The sequence below is a fragment of the Eleginops maclovinus genome, chromosome 24 (genome assembly GCF_036324505.1).
Source record: "Eleginops maclovinus isolate JMC-PN-2008 ecotype Puerto Natales chromosome 24, JC_Emac_rtc_rv5, whole genome shotgun sequence".
Classification (NCBI taxonomy): domain Eukaryota; kingdom Metazoa; phylum Chordata; class Actinopteri; order Perciformes; family Eleginopidae; genus Eleginops; species Eleginops maclovinus.
The window spans coordinates 5,807,152-5,822,118 of NC_086372.1; the positions used below are offsets into that span (position 1 = coordinate 5,807,152).

Genomic DNA, 14,967 nt, shown 5'->3' on the forward strand with positions numbered 1-14,967 from the left:
TGTTCATACTTTAAAAACGCTTTAATCACATCTTTAATTTACAAGAAGTAAACATAATAAAGACACGAAATCATTTACCTAATTCATTATTAATATTAAACCTAAATCCCTTCCATTTTTCACAGTTGTCCATCACATGTATCAGCCATTACACAGTGGGGTCAATTCCCTTTTCCATACTTTAATTAACCTGTGATGCAATAAAATACAAATAAAACACAAATTTCTTTACCACACTAATCATAATGTGACCCCCAGTTCAGTGTCCACCATGACATTGACTCAAGTAAGGCAATAAAAAGGAGTTAATTACCAACAAGTTGCCAATTAAGTCAGTATAATGCCTTAAATTCAAGTCTACACATAATAGTGATCATCTGCTTCCTCTTGAGTCACAATATAAATTGATTTTTTATTTAAAAATAGGTCACTTTTCATGTCTGCACTGTGTCCTGGAAATACTTTTCTTATATTATAATAAAGCTTCATTTCCATTACCCTTTAAAAAAACTTTTTTCCTCCAGTGATGTAAGGTACCGCTCCATGCTGACAAAAGTGGTCTTCACCTGCATCAAAGCGGGGTGGTGCCTTTGATGTGCACAGTCGGGGACGAATGAGAGTATTCGTTATTAGGAAGTGCCAGCTGCAGGCTAGCAGAGCTGCTAACTCTATGACAATTTTAATTTACTATTAATTTCCCCAACATTTGGTCCAGACACCTGCAGAAAGGCAGTGACATTTACACCTGGCCTGCTGAACAATATTGCACTGGGTCCCATGTCTTTAAATGTGGAATATATTCAGGCCTGTTAAATTGTCTTTGGAGGCCAGAGATGCAAATCATGGTGTGGAGACATCGATCAGGTCCTTTTAGATGACTGGTAGAGGATCTGTGCAGGGATTCACTTGCGGGTACATCCCGGGTACGGAGGAGGAGGGGAGTAATTGGCAGGCGAAGGCTGAGATGGGGTGTAAGGTGGGGGCTGCAGCGAGGGAGGGTACATCTCGTAGTCATAGGTGTATGGAGGTGGAGGACCTGAGGAAGAGAAATAAAGAAAATAAATCATTTGAGCAGAACATGTGCTCTAATATAATGTTGAGAAACCTGCCCTCATTTAACAAGGTGTATGATGATGATGTGGCACCCTCTAGTGGTCAAACTGCAAAACTGCACGCTGTCAAAAAGGGATTGGCTAGGTGTAAAAACATGGCACTAAAAATCCCTTTGTTGACCATGATGCATCAGTCTCACCAGGGGAACCTACATTATTCACTGTAACATCAAAGCAGCAGGGATAAAAGAAAAGATGAAAGCATTGCATAAGCAGAACCTCACATTTATGAAACCATTATTATTAATACCTCACAATCTAATGTGCTGCAAGAGGTACGTTTTTTTTCTTCCAATGTCTATGAAACCATTGTGTAGCTCAGAATGAGACCTTGCAACATGAGGATTAATATTTGATATATTTAAAGCATTATTACATAAAGGAAACTTGTAAATATTAAAAGCAGCACTAAGTAACTCAATTAAAATCATATTTTAATATTGATTAACGCCCCTCACATCCTTTGTTGAGACAGAAATTTATTAAAATCCCTGCAGCTACATGCATGCGCATTCATATTGCATGTTTTTGGCACTTTTTATGAAACATGATCAGAGCTGCAGGGCCAGTGCAGTCCAGTGTTGCATGAAGGCGATACACAGAGGAGAATAAAGCGTGATGAATAAATGATGAGCCCCAGAAAAAAAAGCAGCATATTCAGAGCACAGCCTCCGATGTACCTGCAAGGACAGTGTGGGAACATTGTTGCCACTTTGCTCCTTTCAAGCGGGAACAGGGTGTATCAGATGTGAAATTCATGCTTATGGGAATGTCTAAAGTGCTTGAACAGAGGTCATTGTCAAGTCTAATGGCTTTTATTGTGAAAGGAATCCACTCCTTCTTTGTGTTACTTGTCAGGGATTGTGCTCAAGGCCAAGGTGGATCTTGTAACATAAAACACATGTTTTGTTGCTTTCTTTTCAAATGAGGTCGCCTGAGGACACGAGGAGGGGAAACTGAAATAGAAAACAAGTTTTAATAATACTTTATGAAGCTGTAACACTACAACTATACATCTACCCTATTGTTTAATAGTGCTATAATTAAAAAGTGTGTGTTCGTGTGTGTACGAGACCCACCGGGGTATCCCTGAGTCACAGTGTTGATGTAGGAGGTGCTGAACACGCCGACCCGCGCCCCCCGCCCGTTCTTCATGCACATACACACACACAGGAACAGCGCCACCACCACCCCCATCAGAAACACCACCCCGAACACGATCCCGGAGATGGCAGTGCCCCTGTAACACACACACACACAGATTCAAGATTAAAGGCTTTGTGGTCATATGCAGGCTCCTCCTACAATACAACATAAATATATACAAGACATGAAACAATAAAGAGAGTGCAAGAAGAAACAGAAATGAACAGTGATAAAAGATAAGTAGAATTGTAAAATTAAACAAATATGTCTTTGTGAGGAAGCAGCTGCCATGGAGACAGACTGAAGCATCTGGTGTTCACAGAGGGGGGAATTGACAGTACAAAATAAAACTTTATTCACATTTCCCGCCTTCATAGTCAGCGTGAGTCAGAATCAGCCGAGTTTACAAGACTCTGCTAAGGGTCGTTTAAGTTTTGGCACATGTAAACAATTTCATTAAAATGCACTGATGATGAAAACTGAACACGTGAAGGAAAGCGGAGTGAGGTGAAAGCATTCGAGCAGCTGTGCTGAATCAAGGCAAGTAGAGGTCAAAGGTGACACCCCTGAAGGGTCAGGTTAAAAGACAGCTGGTGTGTGTGACCTCTCTCATTTAGAAGCAGAGCAGCTACAATTAGTCGACTACTGGATCAACAGGAGAAAGAAATCATCAACTATTTTAATGATTTGTTGATAGTTATTGTAGTTTATCCTTCCCTGTAGTGTGTTATATAGGTTTTTGTGCATGTCAATGGTCTGCAAAGGCTAAAATCCCAAAGTCAATCAGAGCAGACTGGGCTCTGGTTTTGAGCTTTTGCGTTTAATTAGTTTGCTGTGTCTGTGTGAGCACTTACGAGAGGACGTCGCCCACGTAGGCGTAGTAGGAGCAGCAGAAAGGCGGAGAGCCATCGCAGCAGTACTCTATGCAGCCTTCACACTGGGCTTCACTGCTGCCTGCAACACACACACATACACACACTTTGATTAAGATGCTGCTCGTGGGGGAGGAAAGTTGTTTGCAAAGATGCAAAGGTAAACAGGGTGGTGATAAAAACTACTTCAGGACCGGTTTCAAGTGTTAATTATAATGATAGAATCCCTTAGAATAAGAGACAAGGCCAGTCTTGTTATCTGGATGTTTTAGAAATCTTTTCCCTAGATGAAACAACGGAAAAAATCTTTAATAAACAAACTTCAAAAGCACACACCTCAATCAAAGACAGGCTTAAAAGCACAGGCGAATAATTGTGCAGGGAAGTGGAGTAGCACTTGTCGGTTTTAGAAAGAAGCAATCAATACCTGGGGAGCACCCGGGGGAGCTGAGAATAAAAAAGGATCTCTTTAATGAACTCAAACAGGGACCCATTCAGCCCTGCTGGCTGCACTAATGCATTTAACATTTATAAATATCAAAAACGTTCAATGTTCTCCTGTTGATGAATCTGAGCTGAGAGCTTTCTGACCACAAATAGCATCTAATAAGAACAAATGATAACATGGCAACCAGCAACCAAAGAGTGGTGCAGTGATGACGTATTTTAATTTAAATAATCTGAGACAGAGCTATTCAGGAGAGGGCAAATTGAGATGATTTAAGGTATTAGTCACCTTTTCTGCACGGGCACGGCTCATGATCCAGCCTGGCTCATTTCTTATTCCTGCCACAAGCAGATGTTTCACACACTTGCAGGATCTGTTGCATGCTTGTGTGCGTGTGTGTGTGTTTAATGTGGTGCATTATTACCCCCAGCCCATCCTGCTCTGCCAAAGCCTCCACATTGTCCACACAGCTGTGCCTCTCTGTGTACTCGTCTCAACCTGCTCTCATATCTGACGGGTGTTCACCTCGCAGGCTGGAGCTGTGTGGCAGACCGGCAGTCTCTCTGAATCACTTTAAATGAAGGACACTGCTAAAGAAAACAAACTGTGTGTGTGTGTGTGTGTGTGTGTGTGTGTGTGTGTGTGTGTGTGTGTGTGTGTGTCAATTCTGGAGATCTGCTTACTCTCAGCAATCACTCACACACACATATGATGTGTGCCTGCAGGCATGTATGCACATTTCCAGGCTTGGGAGCCCTGCCTTGTAATTATTGCAGGAGGATGCTTTTAAAAAAAAAAAAAGAAGACTTGCATTATGTTAATAAAACTGGGAGGCAGGGTTTGCACAACTCTGGGTGCATGTAAAGTGTTTCTGGCACCTTTAAAGTAATGTTTTTTCTAATATAAGCAGGTTTGATGGTTGTATACACTTTATGATGCAGACATCTTAAATGAAAGTGCACAAGATTAGGATTTTCGGCACCTTTTAGACATGTTTCCTTGGTGGTCGAGGCCAAAGTTGACCCAACTTTTGGATTTCACACTACCTATCTGCAGAAAGCCATGTCATATTTCCATGTCAATGCCTGCATGCGGTTTCAAAAGCAGACTTCTGGCTCTCTCTGTATGGGTGGTCCTCGGAGATCCTGTCTCTCCACACGCTGGGGGACAATGGCACCATGTCCTTCACCCCCCCCCCCCCCTCTAAACCACCCATTCACACACACACACACACCAGCAGCAGCAGCAGCAGCAGCAAGTCCTCCCCCCTGCCCCCATCTACATCCAAGTTTCCAGCTGTTTTCAAGCTTGTAGGAGTTCACAAAATGTGATCTGTGGAACTTTTCCTAACTTCCCAACACGGAACACATCTGGAAGTCTTGCCATTATTAAAAACATAAAGAAAAGACATGTAGCTGTTTGGAAATATAATTAAAAACAACTCACCAGAGAATAAACAAAGCAGCAGCGAGCTCCTGAACAACTTCCATCTCACAGTCTGCGTCCTCCTCCAGGGGTTTTCCATGACCCTGCTCTCCTGTGCGCTTTTATTTTCTTAATCAGTCTACAGAAGATCACACACACACACACAAATCGCTTCTTCCCAGTCACCTATGTGGCTCTTCCAGGATCATTGTTGTAGCCTATATCGCTTTGAACACAGCAGCAGACTTCGGGAAATACGTCTCCTTAGAAAAAAAAAAGTGGAGCTCCGTTTGCTCCTCTCCACGTGTGTGCGCGTCTTTCTGCCCTGTCCTGTTCCCACACCTCCGAGAGTTTTATTTCGATCCCCTCCCCCGGTTTGCTCAAATTACCATGTTGAGTTTACACTGGCGAGGAAGGCAGCCACCATATGACACAGACATTTTTCAAAATAAGAGTCTAATTAACACGGCAATCATGTTTTAATACAAATCCTTAAAGTGGTAGTTTGTGCAAAAATAGCCTCTCAAATAAGATATACTGCTTTTTTCTATTAAACATCATATCAAACTGAGCCTACTCTGACAAAACAAGAAATTAAAAGACATTAAATTGAAGTTTGAGAAGCTATAATGAACGATGTTCCCTATTCTCTGATATTCTATGGGCCATACATTCATTAGTAAGTAAAATAATCGATTCTAAACGATATAAGTCATTGCAGTCATAAAGAAAATACTTATAAATAGTCGGTTTTTATCATAATCTTAATGTTTACAAATGAATTTATTCAATTAAGTCTAGTACATACATTAGTACATTTTCAATAAATAGGACATTAGTTTGAGCTTTATTTTGAAAGTCTGGTTGTGTTTGTCACGCTTGACGCAGCAGGAGAGAACACGTTTTCATGGGTTCTATGTTATTATGTGCGCGTGTATCACATGCTTCACGTGGTATTAAAGTCCCATCATGACCTTCTTTTTAGGATCAAATCCAAATCAGCACTAAGCCTCCCAGCAAGCCGCTTCACACCTGGAGAAAATGGCCTTGCCAGACGCACTACTTTTTGTTGTTAGGATGGGGTGACTTTCTTCAACACCTAGGTGACATGCCAAAAGCACTCACATGTAAAATAACAAGTACACTTTGAAGTTGTTGCAATGAGTGTACAAAAATCTGATGTAAAAGTGCACCATCCAAAAATGTGTGCATTAAAGAGATACTTTATAATTCAACTTTGCCCATTTATATTCTCTAATATGAATCCTGGTTGTTTTTCCTTAACAAATTTGCCATGATTTCAACTTTAATTGGCAGCCAAGGGTGCAAAAGGATGAAGTTAATTTGGGAAAGGCCACCCACATAGAGCAGCGGTGATTCATAATGCTTTCCACATGTTTCCTTTGACTCTCAGACAAAAAGTAGGTTTCAATATAAGCATACATATTAATGCCGGCATGGTTTTCTTTTCTGTCAATGGCTCAAAAAGAACCGTGCAGTATATATCTTGCCCTGCACAACTTGTTTACAGACACATTATGCTATTATGCTGATTACAGACAGGGCCAATCTTCTTCTTAACCATCCATAATTACAGGATAATGATTTCCTTTGTGCTGCAGTGGGAGCCGAAGAGGCGGGAGATCATCTTCCTGAGGGCCAAACAGGAAGTGCCACACATGCAGGCTTCAGATTGGAAGTGATGGGGTTGAGGACAGAAAATTCAAGAAGAGTATAAAAAGAAAACAAAGCAATTGAAAATACAACAGTGGTTTATTAAATCTATTAAATATTCATTCGTTCGTGATTTTGAGACAAAATCCTAAACTTTTCATATTTTCTTTTTTTTAAATGTACTTTTTATTGATGTTTTTAGTATATGTTGTTCTCAAAGTTTGCTATCATCATTGTATTTAAGCTATTGTTGTATATTGATCTTTCCTGCACTGTTTATCATTTGTTTATCCATTATGTTTGTAAATTTTTTAATTATGCAAACAATAAAACCCACAAATCGGGTGAAATAATGCGATCTAGTGGACGAAACCTGAATTACAAAATGCATTCTCATTTAATGTAGCAGCATCATTATCATTTTGAAGCTATATTGAGGTTCAAAGGCTCTTAAACAGTGCCCTCTAGGGTTCACAGGGATTATAAAGTGGTATTAGAATTCCTATTCAAATGTTCTTTGCATATTGACATCTGCTGCTGTCTTTAAGAGGACCGTTTTGAATTGAAAACCATCCTAGTAACTACCCATAGCATCCCTTGAATGCATTACTGTGCACGCTAATAGTTGCTTTAAAGCAGATTTTGAATGTTAAATGTTTCATTTGTTAGATCAGATGACAATTGTTGTTTGTGTCATGAATACTGTCACATTACTTTCATTTTTAGGGAACAAATGTATGTTTTTAAACTCTGAAAAGGGCAGGATCAGCAGCTGTAGAGTTATCCTAGCTGTGTGGTGTAATGTTACAACTAAATAAGCGTGTGTGTGTGTGTGTGTGTGTGTGTGTGTGTGTGTGTGTGTGTGTGTGTGTGTGTGTGTGTGTGCACCCTGCAACAACAAACAGACACAAGACATGAGCTTCAGAAGTCAATGTGATACTTTTATTCATGAACCTAGGACCATATATATATATATTTATATTTATATAACACTGTATAAATACTCTATATATTCTACTCCCTTCTTTGATCTCGATAACAAATAAAAAATAATATTAAAAAAGCCACATGATTATATTTAACAGGCTGTACAAAAATAAATAATGTTTGGATATTCTGTACAAAAGGAAAACACTTGATAGAAAACAGGGTGCCTTCGCAGAAGGCAGGAGAGACTTCCTTATGAAGTAGTAGCAGGAGACAAGTCCCTCTTGAGGTCTCTCCACACACACACACACACACACACACACACACACACACACACACACACACACACACACACACACACACACACACACACACACACACACACACACACACACACACACACACACACACACACACACACACACACACCTCTTTGGTCTTTGAAGAGTTCCCTCATTGAAGGGTGAGGGTTAGATATGGCTAAAGCTCAGAGTACAGAGTACTGAGGCTTAGAGACGATGGGGTGTTACAATGTGCCGCTGGCAAAACAAAGATGAAGTGCTACAGGTTTGTGATAAATAAACTAAAAACACTATGACTATTTTTTTCCATACCTGATGGGCTGTATAGTAGAATATGAGCTATTTCTCTTTCATTTGTTTCTTTATATACTCTGCATTTACCTCCCCCACCCCCAAACCCCTGATGCGTCAGTCCAGCCCAGCTTGGACAAACATCATATATATACATGCATAAAAAAAGGTGACACTTTCTCCCACTCGCTGTCACTCATGACATTGGCACGGTGAGCAGCAAGGAAGTCCGGAGTGTCCATGCTCTCTTCCTCCTGGTGGGAGGCTAATGTGCTGCACTGAGTGATGCTGCAACAAGGAGGCAGTGCCAGTGTGGCCCAACGTGTGGCCCCAAAATGGATGTAGGGAACATTTGTAGCAGTCATTGAGGACCCATTGTGGGACTCTGGATGCTAACATTCATTAGCCTCTTTAGCTTGTCCGTGGGAAGAAAAGCAGACAGAGTTCTTTTGTGCAGCAGTCTTCAGCAGGCGCTCTGATTGCACAGTTCCAGCAGGGGTCGCGGCCGGTCTTTGGGGTCACAGCTGTCATGTGTTAGTGTGCGCCCGTCGTGGCCGATGCAGCGCAGTTGGCGTTTGCGGAAGCCTCGTCCGCAGGTTTTTGAACACACCGACCACTCCCCGAGGAGCCAGGAGGGACATGACTGGACGCCGCAGGACCGCGAGGCCAAGGGGCGCAGCTCCTCGGGGCAATCTCTCGAGGGACGGCTGTGGGGATCGACACACACCACCTCCCTCTGCTGCACGCCTCCTCCACACGTCTGGGAGCAGGGACCCCACTCCCTAAGAGTCCACTCGGCTCCACCCACCTCCCTGATGGCGTTGATGGACGGCCGGCGGCTTGCATTGCTGTTGGAGATGGAGGCAGCGTTGTTGGGTCTTGGTGCAAAGTAGCTGTATTTAACCCGAGGTCTGGGGGCCTTCCCGACAGACAGCACCTGGATGGTGAGGGGCTCCGGTAGTGGGGAGAAGCTCCGGATGCGCTCCAGGGCGGCGGCGGAGCCGCTGTACCGCAGAAGCGCCCCTTGCAAGGCGATGTCCGTCTCCATGGTCATCAGCTTGTAATCGCCATTCAACAGGTAGGTGCCGTCCTGCCGACGCACTGCCAGGTAGCTGTTGTCATTGCGACCATTTCCGGGGGCGCGCTGCTTCACGTCCAGGTGGGTGGCGCCGGCAGGAATGGTGACCACATCCTGGTACCCAGGCCTGAAACAGAGAGGGACAGAGGTCAGACTGAGGCAAAACAAAAAGGACATTGGTACTTCACTTTTCCATTTAGTTCTACTTTATATAGACATGTGTGTGTTGGAAATATTTACCTGGCACGCTCCAGAGAGCCTGACACCTTCTTGCAGGTCGATCCGTCTCCACCACACACTCCACACTTATCGAAGCGCCGGTTGGAGCCGATGACGCGATCACACCCGGCCTTCACACACTGGCCTTGGACACACACAGAGGTAGAGTCTGGGCTGCAGGGAGTTCCGTCAGCCACCTGGGGGCAGCAGAGAGGCAGAGGTTAGAGTCAGGGGAGTAATCGATTACATGTAACTGGATTACTTTATCAGATTACTGACACTTTGTTTTTATTTGGGGATTGCTAGCAAGATTACTCACTTAAAAACTAGAAAGAGCTTATTGTGTTTGTATAAAGGGATCTGATTTTATTCCTTATTTCTTAAAAGTCTTTGCCTGGGGGCTGGGGGAATTAACAACAGCTGATTTTTCAGATTGCAGGTCTGCCCAGGTAGCAGTTATAAGATGAACTAAGGCAGAAGTATTCAGATCCTTTTCTTAAGTAAATAATATGATCTTGAAATACTCCATTACAATTGAAAGTCATAGAAAATGTTACCGAAGTAGACCTCTTCCACCTCTGCGTAATACAGAGTAAAAACACAGTGTAATCCAGCACCTCTCACCTTAGATTTGAGGACAAAGAAGTATCCGGTGCCCTTGGCTCTGCACACCAGCTTGCAGCGGTCTTTGGGTGAGACTCCGGCATATTTGGGCACCCACTCGACTCCCTCGCCTGAACCCAGCGACACCTGGGCCGACATGTCATTGTGCGCCAAGCACTGCTCCTCGCGGAATGACAGGCCTGAGAAAGAAAACAGAGAGGGGGTCAGATTTACTGCTGGTTCAGCATGCTAACTTTCACACCAACGTGCAAGAAACATCAAAACATCCCTTCTTCCTGAGAAACATATTCCTGTCTTACCGTTGCTATCGGGGCAGGTTTCAGTGTTGCATGAGCGGTACTGGATCCTCTTCCCCTCACAGTACTTGCCCCCATTTTTGGGCAAAGGGTTGTCGCAGGAGCGGAAGGAATACTGCACCCCCCCACCGCAGGTTCGAGAGCAGTCGCCCCATGGACCCCACAGCCCCCAGCCGCCATTGACAGGAGTCTGAAAGCACCAGAGACATGAGCATTACAAATCTGATTCAATCTAGAGGCTAGCTGACACATCTGGAGGCTAACACATCTGGAGGCTAACACTTCTGGAGGCTAGTTCCTACCTGGTGTTTGGCAGCTTGGCTCTTGGTGAGACACTGTCCAGCCAGGCAGTAGCTGTCGTGCCCGCATGAAGTCCCATCAGCCCAGGGGAAGTTCTTGGTCTGGCACACCAGCAAACCATTTGACGTGGTCACGGTGCACCACAGAGCCGCGCAGGTGGTGCTCAGGTCGGGGCAGTGCTGGGAGTCTTCTCCAAAGGTGAGACGGCACTGATGGTCCGCGTCGTACACCGTCCCCGGCAGAGGCTGAGGGAGCGCCTGAGGTTTGACCGGTCTGTCCAGCAGACACTGACCGTGGCCGTTGTCCAGGAAGGTGGTGACCATGAGGGCGGAGCAGGGGGACCACGGCTGCTGCTGGTCCAGGTTGGACAGGGTGGAGGCCATCATGTGGGAGCCCCAGTGGGCACCGTTGACCCCGGAGCACATCTGGGCATCATCATGAGGCATGTTGAAGACGTGGCCTGCAGGACAAAGAATCAAAAATTATTTAAAAGAGGCCCTATTATGCTTTGGGTTTTCCCTTTCCTGTGGTGTGATTCTGTATCTGATATACAAGCATTTTCTACTCTTTCTACTTACCAAGTTCATGGGCCACAGTAAATGCAGCTTGAAGCCCATCATCCTCAACAATAGAGCAGCTTCTGTCCGGGTCACACACTGTGCCGACATCTGCCATGCCCAGGGTGTCACAGGAGTGGGCACCACACAGATCCTAAACATGCAAACAGAGAGGACATTAATGTCTGAATTTTCCTTTATCTCCTCTATATCTGACTCTGCTCCATTCCTCCACTGACTCACCGTCCTGGTGAAGAGCACCGCGGTGTCATAGTGCTCGGGGTGGCGGTCACTGGGCGGGTTGTGCTGCCGCTGCCACTGGCAGAAGTTGCGGAGGGTCATGGCGGCGTTTGAGGACACCTGAGGGCCTCGCTCCTCTTCGTACACCACCAGCAGCTTCACCACCGCCAGGCTGATGGAGTTGTGGATGCTGGGGTGGCGGTAGAGGCGGGATGCCACTGCCATGATGGTCAGCAGGTAGGGCTTGAGGCCGGCTCCGTGAAACTCAGCCATGGACTGGTCAGCCACCAGCATGATCTCCAGGTAGCGAGGCGTGGAGACAAAACGCTTGCTCCTTTGGTGATCTGAGAGGAGAGGAGAAACAAGGTCAAACCAGGTGCAAGGGTCACGTGACCAGGTGTCATATTACTCTCCTGATTTTACTGCACTTGCTATGTTTCAGCATCTACAAAGGGTTTTATTCAGAGGGATGACTCAGCGTCACACCACCTCTGGGGCTCCTCCTCCGCAGGGTGCACATTCCTAAAATGACCTTCTCTTGTGGAAAACTAAGCGAAGGGGAGGAAAATCCTTTCTGGAGGCGGGTGAAATGTCTGCCCGTGCGAGTTGTACCAGGAGGCGAGTTCACACGTCTCAGCACCGCCGGGCTCTGGCTGGCTCCAACCCTGCTGCTTCCCCTCCCCTTCCACCGTCACGCCTCCTTCACTTTCCCCTTGCAGAAGCTCGCCCCCCCACCCCTCTCCCCTCCCTTCCTCGTTTCTGGTAGTGCGTAGACGGCGCTGTCAAAAAAGGTAGCTGGGTCCATTGGGCATGCTGTGCAGCCTGGCTCAACTCCAGCAGTTTGTGTAACTTATGTAATAAAAGGGAGGTTTCTTTTTTGTATAAAGCTTTAGATTAATCAAATTTCGACTTTATTAATAATAATAATAATAATAATAATAATAATAATAATAATAATAATAATAATAAATCTCGCTTTCTGTTTTTTGAACACTTTCACTAAGGTTGTTGGTTGGATCACGTGAGCTTTCTGAAATGAGTAAAAGTGCGTAAAAGTGTGTCTGCTGCTCACCTGTCTGCTCTGCGTTAGCTGCTCCGTGCTTGGCTTCTTTCTCCAGATTTGTTGGCACCCTCGCCTCGTCCTCGTTGACCCCACACTTGGAGCTCCCCTCCTCAGCCAGAGCTGCCCGACCTCTGCGGCGGATCGTGTGGACATCCTCCTCGGTGCCCGTGAAGTCAGTGGAGTTTTGAGGCTGGATAAAATACTCTTCCCCCTGAAAGTAGAATCCGCCCCTGAGACCGTGGCACAGGTTGAGCGCGGCGGCGGAGTGATCCTCTCCGTTCACGGTGCCGGAGAAGAAACACCCCGGCTCGGCTCCGCTTTTTGGTTCCTGTGTGGGTTCGGACTCAGGAGTCCCCACAATGTGGAAGACAAACCCAGGAGCCAAGAAGGTCTGGTCAGGCTCTAGCTGCAGCACTAGCTGCTTGCCAAACACGTCCAACCTGTACTCCCTCATCTCCGCCTCTTTCTCCTGCTCCTCCGCGGAGAGAGTCCGCCACGGCTCGGTTTCGCTCTCCGACCGGGCAGTTGGGTCTTGCCGGACCGGCACCACGGTGCTCTCCTCCCAGGCGCTATGCACCACGCTGACGCACAGAGCGACGATTAAACCAATGGAAACGTGTGAAAAACTCATCGTAAAGCTGTGAAATCCAACAAGTGTAAAGACAAGTTGACAGTAAAGTCTCTACGATGAAGCGAATAAATCCTTTAAAAGGTTTTCCACTATAAACTACGAAACCAAAGTCTTTGAACTTCCACAAAACTGTCTCCAAAAATTACGCACACTCGTACAGAACTAAAAACGGATCAAATCCAGTGAAAAACTCATTAAAATGTATGTGCAAGTCTGACTTATTGCAGAAAAGGTCCTTTTATTAAGTAAAAATGAAAGCTGGATGTCGGCAGTAAATCCAACAGGTCTGTTTCTCTCAGCAGATGTTTCAGTTTCCAGCTCTCTGTGTGAGTTCAGGGCAGCTTCTTCCTCTGCTGGCCCGTTTACTCTGTTCTCTGCTGTTGCCTTTCAGTCAGATCAGAGCAGGTCGCTCCTTATATCCCCCTGCCTCAGGACCACCCCTTTCTTAAGGGCCCTTTGATCTAAGACTGGCCAAATCCCGTGCGCACCAGCGACCTGGCGCGTTGCCATATAATCAATCATGGTGGAGGACAGAGAGCTTTGGGCAGAGACATGTTTTCTCCCTCTGACTGTCACAAGATGTACATGTACAGTCATAACCATCGATAATATGACTGAAAAAATTAATCATAGTTTAACTGATTATTCATTTATGATATGAAAACCTCCAACTGTGGCCCTGCTCTTCTTTCTAAACTAGTAAACTCACAACATAACTCAGGGTGACAGGCAGCAGTGGAGGATGTGTTGTAGTGCAACAGGAGAAGGGAGATGGCAGTAGATCCAGAGTGGTAACAAAGTCTCCAGGAGTCGTACTCACCTTCCTCCGTGCCAAGCCGGCTGTGGTGCACCGTGGCCGGGCTGTTGAGGCTCTGCTGCCCGGGGAGAGGGAGCAGAGAGGGGCCGCTGAGGTCTTAAGGTGGAGCGACTCTTCCATCGGGGTGCCTCTGTGCTCAAACCAAGGGGAGAGGGGCCCCTGTCCTCCGGCTTCTCCCCCCACCCGTCCGGACTGCTGCTTCTCTCCAACAGAGAGGACGAGTTTACGCTGGAGTTTCATTAAAAATACCTGGCAAAGCAGAAAACCTTGCTAAAGACACCACAAACAAGTCACTCACAGCAGAGACAACATTTAGGGAAAGTCATTTTAATGAATAATATAGAAATCCTTACAAAATACTGATTAAATATTGTAAAAACTTCAACAAAATCATGTGAAAATATCAAAAATAAGGACACTTAAGTGTTTTGTAAGTTTTAGACACTAATTGACAATCTAGACAGCTTTTTGGCAACATTTCCAATGCAGTGCGTAACTTTTTGACGTCACTTGATCACTCTGTGGGGACACATAATGGAAGTCCACCTTAAAAGCAACAGGTCATAAAAAGTGAGTCACTGTAATCCCGCAATTCCCCAGCAGGTGGTAGGCGTGGCATGTGGAATTTTCCCAGCACAGCTGGCAGGGATTTCCATCACTGGATGGGACGATATCATGCTTGGCCGCTAGATGGCGCCATTGTATCACATTTAGGAGCTGGTTGCCTTAACATGAGTCTCAAAAAGACTAAAGGTGTTTGGTTCTTGCTGGGATGGAGTTAAATTGTTGTGCATCTTTAACAGAAAAGTATTATTGACTAAGATAACTTTTCCTGTCCACGATCATGCAATCTCCTCTTGCTACACCTCCATGAGCATTTGTCCTCAAAATTCCTGAGAAGAGGTGAGGTGAGGTAAGACAAGATAAAATAAGACAGGCTAAGAT

The 14,967-nt window shown here is 45.2% G+C and overlaps 2 protein-coding genes across 2 annotated transcripts; both read right to left on the reverse strand.

Annotated features, from left to right (window-relative positions):
- Positions 1-15: 15 nt before the first annotated feature.
- On the reverse strand, positions 16-5,407 carry cyyr1 (cysteine/tyrosine-rich 1). The gene is made up of 4 exons (XM_063877498.1): positions 5,025-5,407; positions 3,113-3,212; positions 2,192-2,352; positions 16-1,036 (listed from the first exon to the last, which is right to left on the reverse strand). The coding sequence occupies exons 1-4, from the start codon at positions 5,101-5,103 to the stop codon at positions 903-905; spliced, it is 474 nt and encodes a 157-aa protein (XP_063733568.1). The 5' UTR covers positions 5,104-5,407; the 3' UTR covers positions 16-902.
- Positions 5,408-7,597: 2,190 nt separating this feature from the next.
- Positions 7,598-13,606, reverse strand: adamts1 (ADAM metallopeptidase with thrombospondin type 1 motif, 1). Its single transcript, XM_063878027.1, has 8 exons — positions 12,584-13,606; positions 11,515-11,855; positions 11,293-11,425; positions 10,717-11,174; positions 10,418-10,604; positions 10,119-10,297; positions 9,516-9,691; positions 7,598-9,402 (listed from the first exon to the last, which is right to left on the reverse strand). The coding sequence occupies exons 1-8, from the start codon at positions 13,203-13,205 to the stop codon at positions 8,661-8,663; spliced, it is 2,838 nt and encodes a 945-aa protein (XP_063734097.1). The 5' UTR covers positions 13,206-13,606; the 3' UTR covers positions 7,598-8,660.
- Positions 13,607-14,967: the final 1,361 nt, after the last annotated feature.